Genomic DNA, 19,034 nt, shown 5'->3' on the forward strand with positions numbered 1-19,034 from the left:
GGTCAGGGCGGCTAGGATCTGGAACCAACTTCCAAGAGAAGTGGTGCTGGCTCCTACCCTGGGGTTCTTTAAGAGGAGGTTAGATGAACACCTTGCTGGGGTCATTTGACCCCAGTACTCTTTCCTGCCATGGCAGGCGGTCGGACTCGATGATCTGCTCAGGTCCCTTCTGACCCTAGAAACTATGAAACTATGAATAAAGAATTGAAGTGCCTGGGGCTTGATCCAGGAGGTAATTTTGAAGCCCCAGGCAGAGATTGGATAGATTCCACCTGTAAGGAATATAAAATAATAATGCAACGCTGCCTCTGGGCATGATGAGTAATAATATCCCTCTCCCTGGTGCACTTTCTTTATGAGAAGACAGGTGAGATCTCCATGTTGGAGTCTTGACAGACTGAAAGAACTGGAGCAGTCTGTGAGTTTTGCCTGTAGGGTCACACAGGCTGGCAGAACTGCAGTTTTAAATGTTTGATGTGATGACCCAGTTATGTTTTTTCATTTACTAATATTTGTGTTTTGAGGGGTATGAAGAAATGCTTGGCCAAACAAAGACAATATTTCTCAAAAGCTGTTTTAGCTGTGCCTGATCCTCTAGCTACTCTGGATTCAAAGGTCTCTATTTTAGGGTAACAGAACAGAAAATGTCATTCCCTTTGGCTTGTGTCTTATCCCTTCTTGACTGGCTGTGGAGCTGTCCTGTGCCTGGCATTGGATATACCTGATATAAGCAGGGCTGATTTTTCAGCTCATAGCAGTAAAGCTTGCTCAGCATCAGCAACATAGGGGTGTTAAAATGAACAGCTGGAAAATAAATATTTCCTAGAGCAGCCTTCATTCCTGGTTCCATGAGTTGCAAAGGAACAGGGTTTCCACATAGTGCACTGATCTTTTATCTTTCTTAATATTGCCTGGAGGTTCTGCTAGAACAAGGCTGGAACATATGAAACAATTATGTGAAGGTGCACAGCCTTAGACAAACAAGAACTGAACAGTAGTAATGCAAACATGCATATAGATGCAGAACTTGGCAATTCTGATTTGTTTGCATACATATAATTGACTTAATTTCAGGGTAATTATGTTAATTTGCAGTGGACCCCAGCTGTTTTCCCCTTTTGGCAGTATTTGTTCTGCCATAGTACAGACAGTGCTGGAGAAATGAATGCAACAGCTTCTGATGTGCCTTATTTTGCACTTTCATGACACATCAAACAGTGTGCACAGTTCAACTGTCGTGAATCCTCAGTTGCTCACCTGCCACATTTGTAAATGAGCAGCAAACAGATTAAAATAGATTGGAGCAGGGTGGACAGTTAAGAAACATCTGCATATGCATAAAATGCTAATGTATACTGGAGCACCTGCAGTACAGTCAGCATTCATCTTCAGACATTGACTGATAATTTGGCATTTTGGTACTGCCAGTAATGGGAACTGTGATATAAATAAAGAGGAGTATCTCATTGCTGCTTATTGACAGAGTTGCAGACAGCACTGTTTGGCAGCAGAAGTGGAGGGGACTAGTTTTGCTTTCTGATTTCGAATAATTTGAGAATAAATTTAGTGGAAAGCTCTGTGGATCTTTAAGAAAATGTATGCCATGGTGTAGATCTTTAAAAAAGCATGGGGCAAGATCATAGTGAAAAGCTGCAATGATTTTCAAAAATAGAAAGTAAACATTCAATATTGTTTTGTACAGGAACTAGCCTTTCTTTCTCAAAGTTAATTGTAATTAGCAAGTGCAAGGCATATGGTGTGAGAGGTGAACCACTTTGATCCAGCTGCCAGCCCTGGAAATGATCAATACCCACCTGGTGTGATGCTTCTGTGGAAGGTCAGAAACCCTGTAACATACTAGGGTTTCTGCAAGCTGTCAAGGAGCCCTCCAGAACTGGGGCCTCATTCTGTTTTACCTCTGTATGCCTCAGTGGCACTTGCATGCTTATGTGAAGCTCAATTTTTTGGGTTGTTGGTTGCAGCTGTTTTAGTCTAAGGACACAGGCAGACAAGGTTCTTTGGGTAAATGTGATATCTTTTATTAGACCAGCTAATAGTTGGAAAAATATTCTTTGCAAGCTTTCAGACACAGACACCCTTCTTCAGGCATAAGGAGAATCTGCTGATATTATGTGTTCTCTGTGGTGGAATAGAAGCCAATACGCAAAATGCAGGTCTGTGAAAACGCAAATGTTTGGCAGTGAGGATCAGAGGGAATGGGAGACAGTATGTGTGACAGGTAGATGGGAGGGGCAAAGGGGGAATGTTGAATTGGTGATAAAAAATGTTTGGATATTTTTGTCTTTGATAGAGTTTCAGTATGTGTTCAAAGAAAAAAATATCCAATTACCTGTGGGGCCACATTTCTCACAAGACAACTGCTCTTTCTCTGGTCTCTCAGGTCTAATCCTCAAAGGGAATTTACAAAACACCTTTTGTGGATGAGCCTACAAACTTCATTTCATAAATTTACTGGATAGAAAAAAAAACATAGACTAAATATAGACATTGGATTTATGGTACATTATAACCTGCCTGCCATCTGATAACCCCAGGGAACCTGTCTGCATTTTACCAGCTACATTCTTCTATCAGCAGTTCATCATTCCTGCCTTGCCCTCCACACCTACCTGTCTCACACCTATTATCTCCCTTTCCCTCTGTTCTTCACTGCCACACATTTACATTTCCACAGACCTGCATTTTGCATATTGGCTTCTATTCTACCATGGAAAACATAACACCAGCAGACTCTCCCTATGCCTGAAGAAGGGTGTTTGTTCCTGAAGGCTTGCAAAGAACAAATTTCCCAACTATTCAGTTGGTCTAATAAAAGATGTCACATTTACCCAAAGAACCTTGTCTGCCCAAGTTCAATTTTTAGAACTTCAGTAAATTTTAGATTCTCTTTCCATTTGTGCAGCTATACTGGCCCCACACTGTAGCCTCCAGGGTGGAACAGAATCATCTGAGACAGGGGTGGGCAAAATACAGCCTGTAAAGTCATTCTATCCAGCCTGCAGGGCCCCTAAAATATTTAGAAAATTAATATTGATCTGTCCTTTGTTCCTGTCAAAAATGACAGAAACCAGGGGCAATAGGACCCAGGGGAAGCCTGGTGGGCTCCTGCAACAGCAGGGTGGTGTTTGCTGCTGCTGCCCACCCAGAGCTTGCACACTGGGCAGCACAGAGGTGGCGGTGGCAAATGCTGCCTGGCACAGCAAGCGGGGGGGCTGCAGCTGCTGCTGCCATGTGCAGCCCTGATGGGCAAACCTGGAGCCCGCGCAGGGCCCAGGCTGGCAGCGTGGGTGGGTTACAAGCTGGTGCTGAGCATGGGAAAAGCAGCTCCTCGCCCGCCCCATAGCCAGCACCCCGTGCTGCAGTTCCTCACAGCTCGTGTGGGGCTGCCTGTGCCTGCTCAGGACAGCTCCACGTGGGCTGTGAGCAGCTGCAGCAGGGAGCGCCGACCACGGGGCCTGGCAAGCGTTGCTTTTCTCTGCACTCAGCACCAGCTTGTCCCCTGCCGGGGAGCAGGGGGTCAGGGCTGCACACTGCCCCCCACCTGTACTATGAGGCTGGGGGGGACTCGGAGTGAGCGGGAGCACAGTGCCCACATCAGTGCCCCGGGGCCAGTGCCAGTGGGGCCCAGAGCAGGGCAGCAGGTGTACAGGGCCCCAGCCAGCAGGGGCTCTATGGAGCCGGGCCAGCTCCCACCTCTCCTTGCTGGTGCAGCCGGGCTCCACAGACCCCTGCCAGCCTGCACCCCGCTCTGGGCCCCACCCGTGCTGGCTCTGAGACATTGGTCCCAAGACATCGGGACATTGGTACCAAGATAGTGACCAGGGGGCGGGGCACCTGTCAAGGGGCGGGGCTACCCATGTGGCCCTCGACAGCTTGCCAAAACTGGGTAAGCGGCCCTCCGCCCAAAATAGTTGCCCGCCCTGATCTGAGAGTGTGTGCAACTCCCCAAAACTTTAGTTGGAGAAAATCCATGACTAGAGAACATCAGATGGAAATGGAGGGTTCTCCCACATTTTAACCCAGTAGTTAGTAGTTAGGGTACTTGCCCAGTGGGTGGCAGATTCAGGTTTTGTTTCCCTCCTCCCCAAACCAAAGGGAGTTTCAAATCTGTATCTCCTGATTCCCAACCAAGTGCTCCAGCCACCTGGCCACAGCCTAGGCATTGCCCAGATTGCTCCCCAGCCTTCCTCTTGAAGCTGGTCCCTGGCAGCCAAGAGGGAAACATATGTAGGGTCTGGAGGAGGTGAGCAAGCCAGAGGTAGCGTGACTCAGTAAAGTGGACACGTTGACCAGTGGGTTAGGGTAGACAGTTTCTACCCAAAGTCTTTTCTGCCCCTTGCATTTAATGTTCATTGGATAAAATGGACAAATGGAAGTGGGAGAAATTCTGCCCCATTACAGCAGAGTCCATCTCACTGAGCCACACTCCCTTTGACTTGATTGTTTTCTCTTTTTGACCTCAGATGCCAGCCAGGTGCTTAGACCACTTCTCTAGGAAGTAGGAGGTAGAGGTTCAAACCATCTCTGGGTGAGGGGCACAGGTGGCGGAAGGCCAGGGCTAATGGGGCTTAGCCTCCCCCCACCCCATAGCCTCTCAACTAATTTTGCGATGACTGGCGACAGCAGCAGCACCTGGCACTGTGCAGCTTCACTGCTCCACAGCACCACTGCCATGTCCTGCTGCCACAGCGCTGTGCTCAGCACCCCTTTGACACACTCCTCTGCTGCCACAAGCAGCACTGGCATACGCCAGCCCTGCAACTCAGCCCCCCCCAAATATTTTCTCCTGCCACTTGTGGTGAGGGGGCCTAGATCTTAGGTTTCCTGCTCCCTGGATGAGTCTCCAAACCACTAGGCTAAAAAGCTAAAAGGTGATAGGCTTCCCTCCTCCTACCATCTTCTTTCAGGCAGTTCTGCATGTACCCATGCTATCCAACTGCCACAAGTAGAAGTAGAATCCAAAAGCCATGTAAGTGCCGAAGAGTGCACTCATGCAGCTACAGTCATTCAACTTAGGTGAGTAAAGGTGAAATAGGATTTGACCCTTAACATTTTTCTTCCTGTTGTGCCTTCCCTTAATTGGAGGAAGGAGAGTCCAAACCTAGCCTTTCTTACCCAAGCACAGCATGTCTCCAACAGAACACTCTCCAGTGAGACTTGAGATATGTGCATTCAGTGCCATCTCTTTACTGCTGCACTTGCTGTTTCTGAGAAACCATGGGTGCATCTACACATGCTATTAAGGTGGAGCAATAAACTCTGGTGCAGTTTGTGCTAGAGTCAGCTGCTTCCAGTCTCAGCATCTGCACATGTACCTGGGAGGCGAAGCAGCCCTGGGCTCGCAGGGGCCTAGATGTGGGGGTGGGGCATGGTCAGTGCTACAGTGCTGGCCTAGCCAGCATGCAGACCCCGCATTTTAGCACCCTTGTGCCCCAGCCAGGCCCTGTCACTCTCTACACCTGCATTTCAGTGAAGTAAATTACTCTGCCATGGGGTACTACTGTCTCCAACAGTACTGTCCTATGGCAGTACTATCCTACAGTAACAAAATTAATTAAGTTACTGCACCCTAATACTGGCACGTGTGAACTGTAATGCTTTATTGCAGAGCTACTTAGTCAACTTCTCAGTGGAGCGCATGTGTAGATGCACCCTATGCGCAGTAACATAAGTAGGTCTGTGTATCACAGTATCACCTTAACCAAGACATGCTGCCTCTGGCCTACTCACCTCCAGGCCCCCCATATTTAGTAGTGACTAAGATACCCTTAACTGCCTACCTCAGAGGAGGGTATATTAAAACAAAGATTTATTTAATCTTTCTATGAGAGATCAATACCTAAACGAAATAATTGAAAACTGCAAGACAAAGACTGATGGTCTAGTAGAAACAAAGGCAGTATGTGTTATGCTGGAAGTAATCAAAGGCATATTGAGTGTTGTGGTACCTGTCACTTCCCAAAGGCCAAATATGTGAGTAAATTAAAGCTGTGAAGACTTACAGCTAGAACTGAGAATGTGCCCTTCACTCAGGGTGACTTGTCAAATATTCTGGGACTAAATTGCATGAGAGGGTCTAAAACACAAATAAAACATCCTTCTCTGCTCTTCTGCTTTAATTTCCTCATATTGTTCCTTTCGTCTTACAGAAACAGCAGTGACTGTTGGGTAACGCATATCTGACTTGTCATCACTTCTAAAATTTGACTTGTCACCTCATCACTTCTAAAAACTCCTGTGAGTGCCAACCACTTGTGGCATTAGCTGAACTGCCTGCTTAAGGGTATTTTGCAGGAGCTGCCTGGTAGTTCATCTGTGGCTCTGTGCCTGTACACACAGCTGTGTAGATGCCCGTTCACCTTGGGAATTGCAGACGTGGTGAGATGAGGTGTACGGGCATTCCAGTAAAGTTGCCTTAGAGGTGAGCTCTCCAGCTAGACCGTGATAGGGGACGGCACCTTGGGTCCCCTGTAGTTGACAGCCTGCCCTCTTTCCTGCTGGGGAAAGGGGCAGGCTGTCAGTGATAAGCTGGCCACTGTTGAAAAGCAATAGCTTCCAAGGACAGTCCCCTATCCTGCCCCCCCACCAGCTTCCCCTCTGGCAGTGCCATTGCCAGAGCCCCAGCTTTTGCCAGGATTCTTGCTGTGGGGTCGGGAATTCCCTCATCCTCATCCCCACTCCTACCCTATGCCCACTGACTCCTTTAATCAATAGAGTAGGCAGGTAGAAGTGGGAGGGCTAAGGTTTGGGTGAGGAAATTACTGCCAGCATGTGAACAGTCCCAGGACTCTAAGGGACTGTTTAGGGGGTAGCAGGAATTGATGCTGGTGTTTGAACAGTCCTGAAGAGAGCGGAGACTCTTCAAATGGCCATGGCGGTAGGGTCTGCATGGTGCTTTCTGAGAACTTAACACTGAGTGGGCTATCAGGGAGCCAGCTGCCTCCCCCTTGGAGAGGGCGGAGGGAGAGTAGAGGACTGTGGGATACTGGGTGTCCTAAGGACTCCTGTCATGCTATGTGAAACGGGAAGAGGTGTTACACATGGCACTAGAAAACGCCACTCTAGTGACGTTGCTTTTGGAAGGAGTTAATAGCCTGTGACAGAATCCCTGTTTTCTTCTGACACAAACTACTTGGATGCCCGCACACTCACTTTTTGAGCTGGGAAAGGACATATTTCCTAACACAAATGTAATGTCTCTCCGTAGTTTTATATACAGAAAAGTTTAGGTGTGGACTGTGCTTTAAAATAAGTGGTATCTTTGACACCAGCCAGTACCCAAGTGGGCTAGAGCTCTTAGACATTTCAGTGACAGTTGTGTTGCTAAGTCCTTTTGAAAGCTCTTAAAATCTTAACAGTAGACCATCATTCACAGTAGGTCTGATTTGCCCTACTGTGTTCCTGAAAAAGATATATTATTTTGCCCAGAGCCATTTGGTATTAACCCATCCACTTCTGCTGCATCTTGCAGCCACAACACTTCTGAAAGAAGCGTTGCGTTATTTAGGTATGTCTGGCCACGTTTGTGGATGATGGAGCATAGAAGTACGTAGTTGAGTTATTTTGTCACAGCAGAGCTGCATTCTCAGTTTGGTGTTTGTCATGATTTGTATTTTGAGAAGTTTTTTGAGTCCTGTTCTTCCCAAGAATTTCTTAATTAGTCTGCTCCAGAGTTGCTTGACAGTGAGCAAATGAGCCATGCATAGAGAAGAGACTTTCAGCATTAGGCTTCTGTTACACTGATGTGAACCATGCATAAGCAGTGCAGTATGATGCACTAAGAGCCTTTTACTGAGCCAGTAGAGCCCTCCCCTACAAAGCATAACTGGGCATATACCCAAGCATTTAAAAGGATGAATGATTATCTGTAGTACTGCACTACTAATGACTAGTTGTCTGACTCACTCAGATTGACCACCACTGTTTGCTCCATTTCTGTTAGACTGAATGAAAGCCCCATACTGGTATCTATATGATGGAAACTTAACCTCACTAGAGTAAACACTGGACACTGAAGTCCAGAGGATATAGCACAGGACTGGTCTAGGAGAGTCCTAAGCTGTTTTCCTGCTCTGCTGTTGATCTGTCAATAGGATGAGAGGCATGCCCCCTTAAGTTTTCTGTCTCTCTTGGTCCCTATCTGTGAAAAGGGGAACAATGACACTTGTCTACCTTTCTGAACCACCTCAGAATGAAAATCAATCTATCAGTGTCATGTATTAATATCATGCTATATCTCTGAAGTGCTGAAAAGAGGTGAGATATAATGGGAAAAATCTGATCACTGCAACTATGTATTTATTCTGAGTCTAACCAGATATTTTCTACTTCAATAAATATTGGAGGGAGGAACCAAAAAAATCTTTCAAAAATTTTCGAAGATGGAGTGACAGACCATCTATGAGGATAAACCTTCCTCAGAGCAGCCAATATCTTGATGGGGTTAATGGATATGCCTTGCCTGCAGGAGACCACAGTTCAAGTTTGTGCTCCAAATCAGATGGAGAAGGGATTTGAACCTTGGTCTGAATGAGTACTCTAGCATGAATGAGTACTCTAGTCTCTTCTCCTGCCTTCCCCTCCTACCCCAACCAACCCTGGAGCTGTGATAACCTCCTGGCGATTTTTTTTGTCCACATAGATTCATTTTCATACCATGTTTCTGTTTGGAGGAGAAGGCATGGTCCATCTGCATGGTTCATCAAAACAATTTTCAACAAATGCTAATTAATTCTCCCTGTTCTGTAACCTTTAGAATACACTAGATTCCCTGCCTTTTACTCCTCCATATATTCCCTTGGTGACTATCAAAGTACAAAGATTTCCATTAAATACAGTTGTCCCTTTACTCCATTTTCTTAAATGATTTTTCATGGTTGAAATTGTGCAGGAATAGACTTTTCCTGAGCACAGATATTACTGTGAATGTTTGAAGAAAACTTCTGTAGATGTCTTTTAGCCATGAACATGTTGGGAAGGCATCATCTTCCCTTGGTTAAGGATGCTTGCCTGCTGCAGTGTTTTATCACACAGCTAATGGGAAAAAATCGTTAAACTTGGACACTTGAACCAGGTAAACCACACTCAGCAAGGGGTATATTCATAATTAAGACTGAAAACATAGATTGAGAAGTAAGAAGACTGTGAGTAATTGAGAACTGTGTACTGAACATGTCATAGGCTCAGTCACCAAGTCCAAGAGCTTACAAGCATAGAGATGGTTTATGCATTTTTCCACTTTTTGGATATATGTTTTTAATATCTAGTTACTTAAAAGCTTAAGTGTTCATATTCCCTGCAGAACTAACTTTAAGTAGCTTACATGCAAAGTTAAACCACCTTAAAACATTAAAGCACCCTATAAACATAGGCCAGCTTGGTATCCTTTTTGCTCTGAAAGATGGCCCTGTAGAAATGGTGTCATGGGGGTCTGTGTTGGTCTTCAAGGGCTTATAGAGCAAGAATGTTCTGGTGCCACAAAGGCAGTATGGTGCCTAAAGCACATGGTCTATTTTCCGTGTCTCCTCTATAAATACTATTAAAAAACATGCTATGGGGCAGTAGATGTATCCATTACATCAGCACCATTCATTGTCTCCGTGTGGGGTGGAACAGATGCAGCTGAGAGCAAAGTATGTCAGTGCAGTTGGCATTCAGCAATTTTGTGGATGAAGCACAAGCCAGAATAGAGCTGGCTCCTCACTTCGTTGCTCCTGAGGGGCTATCAGGATTAACAAGCAAAATAAAATCTTATTTGTGCTGGTCAGAGGACTCTGAATATCCTGAGGGAGCACAGGAGCTCTTAGTAATAAAGGAGATGCCATTTTCAGTAGTCCATCTTCCTGCTGCATGTGTTGTTTTCATACTAGCTCCACTCTGCTGACCAGCATGGACCTGTCTTTATTCTGCTCACTTTGGACTGCCGAGTGTCACGTGGCACTTATCTGGGGCCATCCTTTTGCTAAGAGAATGAAAAGGCTGTGATGCTGACTGCTCCCTGCCCTCTTCATCCCGCTCATCTCCTTCCTTTGAACACCTACACAGAGCCAAGCACAATGCGCTCCTGAACAGTTATGTGCAAGGTCTGAACGTTCATGTGTGCACACACTAGCTGATTGCAATGCTTTTGTTAGAGGTAATTGGTTGACAGTGACTAACTTGTTCTATTCCCAGCTCATCAGCGATGGCAGTGTGGTGTATGCAGAAGCCCTTTGGGATCATGTCACAATGGATGACCAAGAGCTGGGATTCAAGGCTGGCGATGTCATTGAAGTAATGGATGCTACGAACAAAGAGTGGTGGTGGGGAAGGATCCTGGACAGCGAAGGCTGGTTTCCAGCCAGTTTTGTACGGGTAAGGCCCTGACCATTGTTAGTTAGCCCCAGTCCATTAATAACTTGTGTTTCCAGGCTTCCTGATAAGCTGTGTCTCTATACTGGGGGTGATTTGGCTTAACAGGTGCAGGTTAGCAGTATCATGTGCAGAGTTGCTTTTTCTCCAGCAGCACCACGTTGAACTGAAGCTTCCAATGAGCATCTCCAGCTCACATAGTCTGGTACAAAAAGTACAGTGGGCCAGATTCTTAGCTGGTGTAAATCAGCATAGCACAGCTGCACCAGCTGAGGATCTATCTCTACAGGTCTCATTTATTAAATGCAACTGGACAAACTGTGATGTCCAGAAGCAGGGACTACAATGTGAATAATGCAAGAGTTTTATATGTCCCTTATTGGTGGTTTTCAAGAATATAAGAGCTGCCCATAATAAGGAGAGCCCAGGCAGGTTCAGTCTCCAAGAAATGCATTTTCTATGTCTTTTCAAGCAAGAGAGAACTTTTGTTTCCTTGTGTGGACCATAAGTCCCAGTGTGGATTCCTGACTTACATTAACTGCTGCTCCTGCACGTTCTCTTCATCATAAATCACCTGCGAGTTGATTCTCAGAGCTCCCAGATTCTCAGCCCTTTCATCCTAAAGGTCACTTTAGGTCACAAATGACCAAAGACAGGTGAAACATGGAGGAGACCATTCCTGGGGCAAAAGTCCCAGTGGAAGTCTGATTGGTTACAGTGTAAGAGTCCTAGAAACTTTTGCTTTGGGAAGAGATTCTTTGTCCCCTCTCAGCATTCTTAAGGTCCCTGGCAAGGCATGATGAACACTGAATTTTGTAAGTTAGATCATCTGGACCCAGGCCAGGATTGGAGGTTCAGTGGGGTAGAATGGTTTCTGAAGGGCCAGAGCATAGGGTTTTTTTGTTGTTTAAGTTGTGACCCATATCCAAACCAAGGAGCTTCAGGTTGTTGCCTGTAAGCTGGCCCCATGTGCCTCTTGGTTGGTAAAACCTCATGGGTACTGAAGGGAATTGTCAGTGCTAGGCTTCAGGAGGTGATGTGCCAGGTTCTCCTACTGGAGTATCTCTTCTGTCCTTGCTTAGGCAACCATTTTTTAACAGTTTGATAATTACAACCTGACCTCAAGTCTGTTTTTGAGAAGAGCAATAGGGGTTGGAGGTATCAAATAACCCCAGCAACTCTGGAGTCCTCTATTTCCTTGGTTCTGCTCAGTCCAGTTTTAGACTTGGGTTTCACCTGGAAATTTTGGTCTTCTGTTAGCAGTGAAAGCAAATCTGGATTTCGTATCTGATCTGTCTGCCCTACTGTTGACTAGAGTAAGCAAACTTAGTTATAACCAAGTAAATGTAGATCAAAATGCATGTGGATATGTGGTGGGTGTGTAACATATGTGTAAATAATCCTACCTGGAAGCATGTTTACCACATAAAATGCTAAACAAATTGCTGGGATCAATGCAATGTTGTAGCTTGTTTCTTGTATTTTCTTTTTTCTCTTCTGAGCTTTTTGTTTGTTGCTGCATCTCTAATTTTGTATGGGGATATCAGCATAGGGTAATCTTAACACTGCTACAGTAGCACTGTATAAAGTAACGTTTGCAAGTGAATTGCTTGAATCTAGTTTTAGTACAATTGATGACCCTGTTCTGTAGAATGTGGCCTAGGCAAATGGCTGAAATTTTGGAGAGTATTAATTCATGCTGTGCTGTCACCTAATGGTCATTCTGAGAAAGGCACTGCCACAAATTGAATATCTTGTGAATGTGATTACTATGAGCTTTCTCTTCATACTGTTTTTCTTGCCCACTGGCATCTATACTCAGTTTGCACTGCATTCAGTTTACATTGTTACATTACTGATAGTTACATTATAAATAGCAAGTATCCTATAACTAACTGCTAAACCAAGTTTATCAACCCATAAATCTCTCTTGATATACATCTCCAAAGCAAACGCAGCTGGTAAATCATTTACTGAGGTGTTTTACTTTGTGTTACACATATTTCTTCTGGAAGGCCTCTGCTTGGGACATGTGATCCTTCCATGCAAGGGGCTGTCCTACCTAAGCCCATCCATGTAACATCTCAGTTACAGGAGCAGTTTGCTGGGTGACATGAAGGGATCTCCCTTATGCCCTTCAGTGTTCACAGCCCTTCTAAAGATTATGAAGGAAATTACTAGAAATGTTAAGTGACTCTAGATTTCCCATAACTCTTCTTCCCTCCCCCCTCTGCATATATGTATGCACATGTATGCATTTGTGCATGTGTGAGTGCCTGTATTTAGATTCCCTTTCCTACCCAAGCCAGTCTTTGCCAGTCTCTGAGCTGAACTACAGCAGTTGGGGGCAGTTCAGGGCTGGTCCACTGCGGCCCAAGGTGCCAGAGATGTCACAGAATTAATTCTGAAGGGCACTGGCTGACCAGTGCATGAGCCTTGCTCAGGCACCAGGAGAGTAGCCTCTGCTATCTCCCATCATGTCCTTCTTGATGGTGGAAGCACCTTAATTCGGGATCCAGACAACATGATACAGCAAAGTCTGGTATATGAGGGACTGTTATCCAATGTGAACCCTTGTGTTTGACACAGCTCCGAGTAAACCAGGATGAACCCATGGAAGACTATCCTCTAAAAGTAGAGGACGGCAAAGAGGAAGACATCAGCAGCACTGCCCGCCGCTATGGTGTCGGGCAGACAAGCAAGGATCAGATGAGGACCAATGTGATTAATGAGATCATAAGCACAGAGAAAGACTACATCAAACACCTTAAGGACATCTGTGAGGTAACTAGGCTGAGAAGGGAGAGAACAAAGGGCAGATAAGTTGGGTCCAATCCAAACTGATGAAGGGAGCTAAAGATTTAGAATAGTTTTGTAAGCTATTCTAAATATTACACTTCCTCTCTAGAAGATAAAGTACTTTGGTTAATAGAATGGCATTTCTTTCATATGCCTGTAGACACCCAAGACAAGTTCTGACTGTGGTGTGCTTTCCATCCTTACGAGGGGTGACACCTCGGGAACTAATAGTAAAGGACAGTAGCATTCATACTGGCATGCCCATTGATGTCAATGAGCCCTAGAGCAAGCACCCCACATGCTTTTCTAATTTGACTTCCTTCCAGGGTTACATTAAGCAGTGCCGCAAAAGAGTTGACATGTTTACAGAGGAACAACTGAAGACAATCTTTGGTAATATCGAGGACATTTACAGATGTCAGAAAAAGTTTGTAAAAGCCCTGGAGAAGAAATTCAACAAAGAGTACCCACACTTGAGTGAGGTTGGCTCCTGCTTCCTGGAACATGTAAGTTGAAGTTTCTAAGAGGAAAGCAGTCAGTGTAGGTACTGAGGATAGACTGGCCAGGAGCTGGAGAATGATTGTATTTCACTAATGGAATTGAAGCTTTGGGTTCATCTGTTTGTTTTTTAATTACATGTCCAGCCTTGTGATTGCAAATATGTTTCCCTGTGCACCTCAGTAAGGAGCAGACATATGGATTTTACAGATTTTAACTGGTTCTTTGGTCACTTCATCAGGTGTCCGGGTAGGGGATAGAGTGACCCACAGAACATGAAAGCATCTTTGTCACCCTCTGAAAAGCAGCATGTACAGTTTTTAATGGACCCCAACCAGGCAGGCAAACATAGGTCTCCTCTCCCTCCACAGGGAAGAGGAAGCAGAATGGCAGGTGAGGGCACAGCTCATTGTTGAAACCATGGGGCCACCAAGGGAAAATGCATGTCCGCACATCTGGAAGTACTGGCTACCACATGGCACCTCTGTTGAGGAGCAGGGTATCAGCAGGGTGGGGGGTTGCCTCTCAGGACTGTTTGGGCAAGCCTCTTTAGGAGCAGTATGGCTATTGCAGAAAGTGATCTGCAGAAGAGGCCTGCACTGAGGTAAAAGATGACTGAAATCTGCACTCTGTAGGATTTTTCTATATGCAGCATTTTGAAGGCCCCGGTACATGAGCAGCATTAACACTAAGGGCTGCTGTTTCCTTTCTGTCTTAGCAAACAGAGTTTCAGATATACTCTGAGTACTGCAACAATCATCCCAATGCCTGCCTGGAGCTGTCCCGCCTCGCTAAAGTGAACAAGTATGTCTATTTCTTTGAAGCCTGCCGCCTTCTTCAGAAGATGATTGACATCTCTCTGGATGGGTTTCTTCTTACACCAGTGCAGAAAATCTGCAAGTACCCACTGCAGCTGGCTGAACTGCTCAAATACACCAACCCCCAGCACAGGTAGGTCATCACAGCCAAGGTAACTCAGAGAGACACAAGTAACAAGATGCTCTGCACTATTTTCTCTGAATTAAGAGTATTCACAAACAGCTGCACTGTGGAGTCACTATTCTTATATGTGTAAGCTCTGACGTGAATTTTTTTTCCTTACTAGATTTGTCGTTTTCCATTAGATAGATGTCAGCTTCCCCTGTCTGTCTGACTGATCTGAAATCATGCCCCTTCCCCCCCAACCCTCTTTCTCCCACCCTCATTTAATGTATTGTCTTTGCTTCCTTATCTGGCTCTTGAGAGCAGTATCAGCACATCTGATTGGGCATAAGAGTGCATCTGCCTTTGCTTTTTGGCTACGTTGGAGCACAATACAAATAATTGTAGCTTCTACATAAAAAGGTGGGTTTTCTGGCAAGCTTGAGAATAGCCTTGAAACTAGAAGTGTTGCATCTGAAACTACCATGCCCAAGAGGTGGACCCTTCAGCCAGAAAGAGCCCAGGTGTCTGCAAAGCTACTCCGACAAGAAGAAGACATAACAAACCCTATGAGACCTTCGCTTGGTCCAGGCCTTTGCTTGGTCCTAAGGTCTTGGCCCAGGCAAGTGCATCTGCAAGCACATGGCCTAGTCCCATGTCACTGCTACCAGCCCCAGTAAATTGAGGGGCATTGCAGAATTTTCCTACACAACACCGAGATGATGCACAGCTACCTAGCCCTCCCTGCACAGCCAACCCACAGCCTTTATACCTGTTCCTGGGATGACAGTTTTATGGATATGGGTGTCTGATACCTGTTGCCCTGTTTGGCTCTTTGGGGCTTGATCCTCAGACGGTGTGAAACAGTTTTCCCATTATTTTCAATAGGGCTGTGCTGATGATTGAGCATTGGGCCCTTAAACAGTGGAGAACTTCTTCTAGTAGATCAGGGTCACACTGAGGACTGGCAGACTTTGGGCTGGTATTCCTAAAGAGATCCCATTTACAGTTTTAATTGATTCTGTTTAAATCCCCAGAGCAGCCATCAATCAACTGCCTTATTAAGGAATCTCAGGGTTCCTTAAAGAAACATATTCCTGTATAAAGCAACTAAAATAACTGGTTGCACAAATAACCATGAAAATCTGGATTTGAGGCAAGTGAATGCATGTACATTAATCCATGCCTGGTGCTGCATGCCACGGCAAAATTGGCTACTGGGATTTCTTGGTAGCAAAACCAAACAAAAGCCTGAAAAAAGTGGCACAAACCACACCAAAGTGGCATGCACTGGGACAAACACAAAGACAAGGTGCCTCAAGATGGGGAGGCAGGGAGCCCTGGGCTGGCTGCTGCCCTGTCTGCATGCCTCAGCACCAGGGCTCCACTGCAGAGGGGAACACATGGTGTGTACATGGATATGTCAGAGTCTGACCTACATCCAGCTAGATGATGAAAGGGAGCCAATCATTTCTGAACCCTCCTTGCCCTTTCCTGATATTAGTTAATTCTTTGACATTTGATAGCAAGAGAATTTGCCTTTAACAATGCTTTTCTGATGGGCAAAATGGTGCATGCATATCTCAAAAGGAAACGGACTGTAACAGCAAAAATACTCGCATCAGGTTTTAAAATGCTCAGTATTCCCAGTAGGGCCTGGGATTCTAAGAACTCATTTCCTTTGAATCTCTGCTCATGTCCACATAGCTGCACAGCTGATGGTCTCAGTATGCTTTCAAAATAGGGGAAAAAATGACACATTAACCCCAACTTCCTGGCTTTGAGTCCTATGCCTTATTTACTATCCTGTTGTCTCTTGGAACGGAGACAGCCTTTTTTGGCATCTGCTCTCTTCACTGTGCTTGTCCTCATGGGCTTTCTTTCACCCTAGGGATTTTAAAGATGTTGAAGCTGCCTTAAATGCTATGAAGAACGTTGCTCGGCTCATCAACGAAAGAAAGAGGAGGCTGGAGAACATAGAAAAAATTGCCCAGTGGCAGAGTTCCATAGAGGACTGGGAGGTAACAGGAGCCTTCGAGGGACTGACACTATGTAGAGCGGTTCTTTCCTATACACTGCAAACTGTCACCACCACATATGGTGCCGTGAGTTTCCCATGCAGTCACCATGGGGCAAATGCTTTTTGCCCACATAGATGCTTAAGTAGGACTCGGGGGGAATTTAAGTGATAAAGAGGGATCCAAATGGGCTGTGCTATATGGCTACAAAAATTGTTGCGTCGAGATTCACTGGATGCCTCCTGGTTGGGCTGAAAAGATCCTTGGGCACCTGTGCTGGGATCTGGGTTACTGAACATGCTCCAAAGGGATCTGATTAGGGACCAGAGCCTCATTCACCTCTGAGATGCTACACCTTGGGCATTGCAGTATCTAGACGCTAGACCCCTCCTGATGGAAGGGACAACCTAAATCAGCAGGGTTAGTGTCCCTCCCCACACACACACACACACACACTTTCTATACAGCCAGTGGGGAGGTATAGATGCCTCCCAGTCTGGACCACATTTGGGCACTTAGGTCTCCCCAGTCACTATCTATATTAAAGGCAGCTCAACTTACCAATCTGATCATCCTACTGGGGCAAGGCACTTAGGTGCTGCAGGATCTAAAACTTAAGTAGAGACACCTCCACAGTCAGCTAGAGTGCGACTGGCAGACCTAAATTGGCCAGACATCCCTCTACTGCAGGGGTGGGCAAAATGGTGGATCCCACCAGCAGTGGACTCCATTTCCTATCAGCCCCTGCCCACAAGGCTGGGGCTGGTTTCCATGGACAGCCCCCAGCAGCAGCTATGCTGCGATAGTGCAGGGCTGGGCTTTCCATGGAGCCTGGCCCCAGAAGCACTGGCAGGGCGGGGAGCTGCTCTAGGGCCGGGCTGGGCTCTTGCATGGTCCGGAGCCAGGGCAGAGCCGTGATCTGCAGCCTGCATGCTCCAGGCAGGGGCGTGCAGGCAGTGGATCGCAGCTTTGCCCTGGCTCCAGACCATGCTGTCACCACCGCAAGATCCCAGCCCATCACTGGAGCAGCTCCCCACCCTGCCAGCACTGCTGGACTCTGTGGAAACCCCAGCCCCCTGCTATCACAGCACAGCTGCTGCTGGGGTCTCCATGGAACCCGGCCCCAGCCACGTGGGCAGGGGCTGCTGGGAAACAGAGTTCACTGCCAGCTGGATCCAGCCCATGGGTTGGACTTTGCCCACTGCTGCGTTACTGCCTGTGGTATGTTGTCTTAGATTCTGTCTTCCCGAATTCCTTGTTCCTTGCAGATTGAAATTGGCACACACTGTTGAAAGGGCAGGAACCCCATGTCTTATCTGAACAGTTTGTAGGATGGCAGATTTGCTATCCACAGCTTTCAGACTTTAGCTCTGTGGAACTCACTTTCCAAGAGATAAGGATGGAAGCTGAATGGCCCCTGTGTGCTCAGATAAACTAATCAAGCACACATTTTTAATGAACAAAACAGATTGTTTTTTCTAGAGTTGAGCAAGTAAATTGTCCTGATAATATTGGGCCAGATGTTCAGCTGATAGTAACTGAGGTGGCTGCTTTGTGGGCAGAGAACCAGGATATATTAACTGCTGGGAGCAGATCCTGATGCTGAACCTAGTACAGAATCTTCTCTTTTTCCACCCCTGCCCAGCCAAATGCACCTTCCTTGTGCACACAAAAAACCAAAATCCCTCCCTGTATAACAGAGGGATGACTCTCCAGTGCTGTGGAGTAGTAAGAGTCCCTCACCTTTTCTACTCCAGGCCTTTTCACAGAGAAGGGCTGTATCTGGTTACCCATAGTCCACAGCAGCTTAAGCCCTTACCACTTAGACAGCTAAACCCAGCACTGATGTCTAGCCACCTCATGTTTCTTCTTTTCTGGTTTTGGGTTGAACTGACATGCTCTCTGTGCTGCAGGGGGAAGATGTCCTGGTCAGAAGCTCAGAACTCATCTATTCTGGAGAATTAACCAAAATTTCCCAGCCTCAAGCCAAGAGCCAACAGCGAATGTTCTTCCTCTTTGATCACCAGCTTGTCTGCTGTAAAAAAGTGAGCTGAGCAGCAAGCCCCTGCTGACCAGCTCAGCAAGGGGCAAATCGTATCTCTCAATTTAATTTTGCTTCCTACCATTCCCTGGCAATGGCATTTCTTAAGTATCACAATTCAGGCTGCTAGCGTGGGTGGGTGGGTGTGCGCATGTGTCTAAGACATGGGAGAGGCTTGGATGCAGACATTGTAATTTTCTCCTGAGATCTTGGTGTACCTGTGCACTTGATGGTGGGCAGTAGGTTGAATACTGTGTTCAGGATAAATCTTCAGTGCCTGAGGAAGCTGTGTACTGTTTCATGAAAAATTAGTGAGTGGGGTTTACCTGTATAAAAACCAAATGCACCAGCATCACCACCCTTTTTTTTTTTTTTTTTTTTTTCCC

At 46.1% G+C, this 19,034-nt stretch overlaps 1 protein-coding gene across 2 annotated transcripts in view; it reads left to right on the forward strand.

The window, feature by feature from the left end:
* Positions 1-19,034, forward strand: part of ARHGEF4 (Rho guanine nucleotide exchange factor 4) — a 491,134-nt gene that overhangs the window by 462,659 nt on the left and 9,441 nt on the right. For both annotated transcript variants that reach the window (XM_019503706.1, XM_019503707.1), the window contains 6 exons: positions 10,195-10,374; positions 12,961-13,155; positions 13,497-13,676; positions 14,387-14,619; positions 16,481-16,610; positions 18,521-18,652. In XM_019503706.1, the coding sequence (XP_019359251.1) occupies positions 10,195-10,374; positions 12,961-13,155; positions 13,497-13,676; positions 14,387-14,619; positions 16,481-16,610; positions 18,521-18,652 (1,050 nt within the window). The remainder of the gene's footprint in view (positions 1-10,194; positions 10,375-12,960; positions 13,156-13,496; positions 13,677-14,386; positions 14,620-16,480; positions 16,611-18,520; positions 18,653-19,034) is intronic.

Source organism: Gavialis gangeticus, unplaced genomic scaffold, assembly GCF_001723915.1.
Source record: "Gavialis gangeticus isolate Ggan-Ray unplaced genomic scaffold, GavGan_comp1, whole genome shotgun sequence".
Taxonomy (NCBI): domain Eukaryota; kingdom Metazoa; phylum Chordata; order Crocodylia; family Gavialidae; genus Gavialis; species Gavialis gangeticus.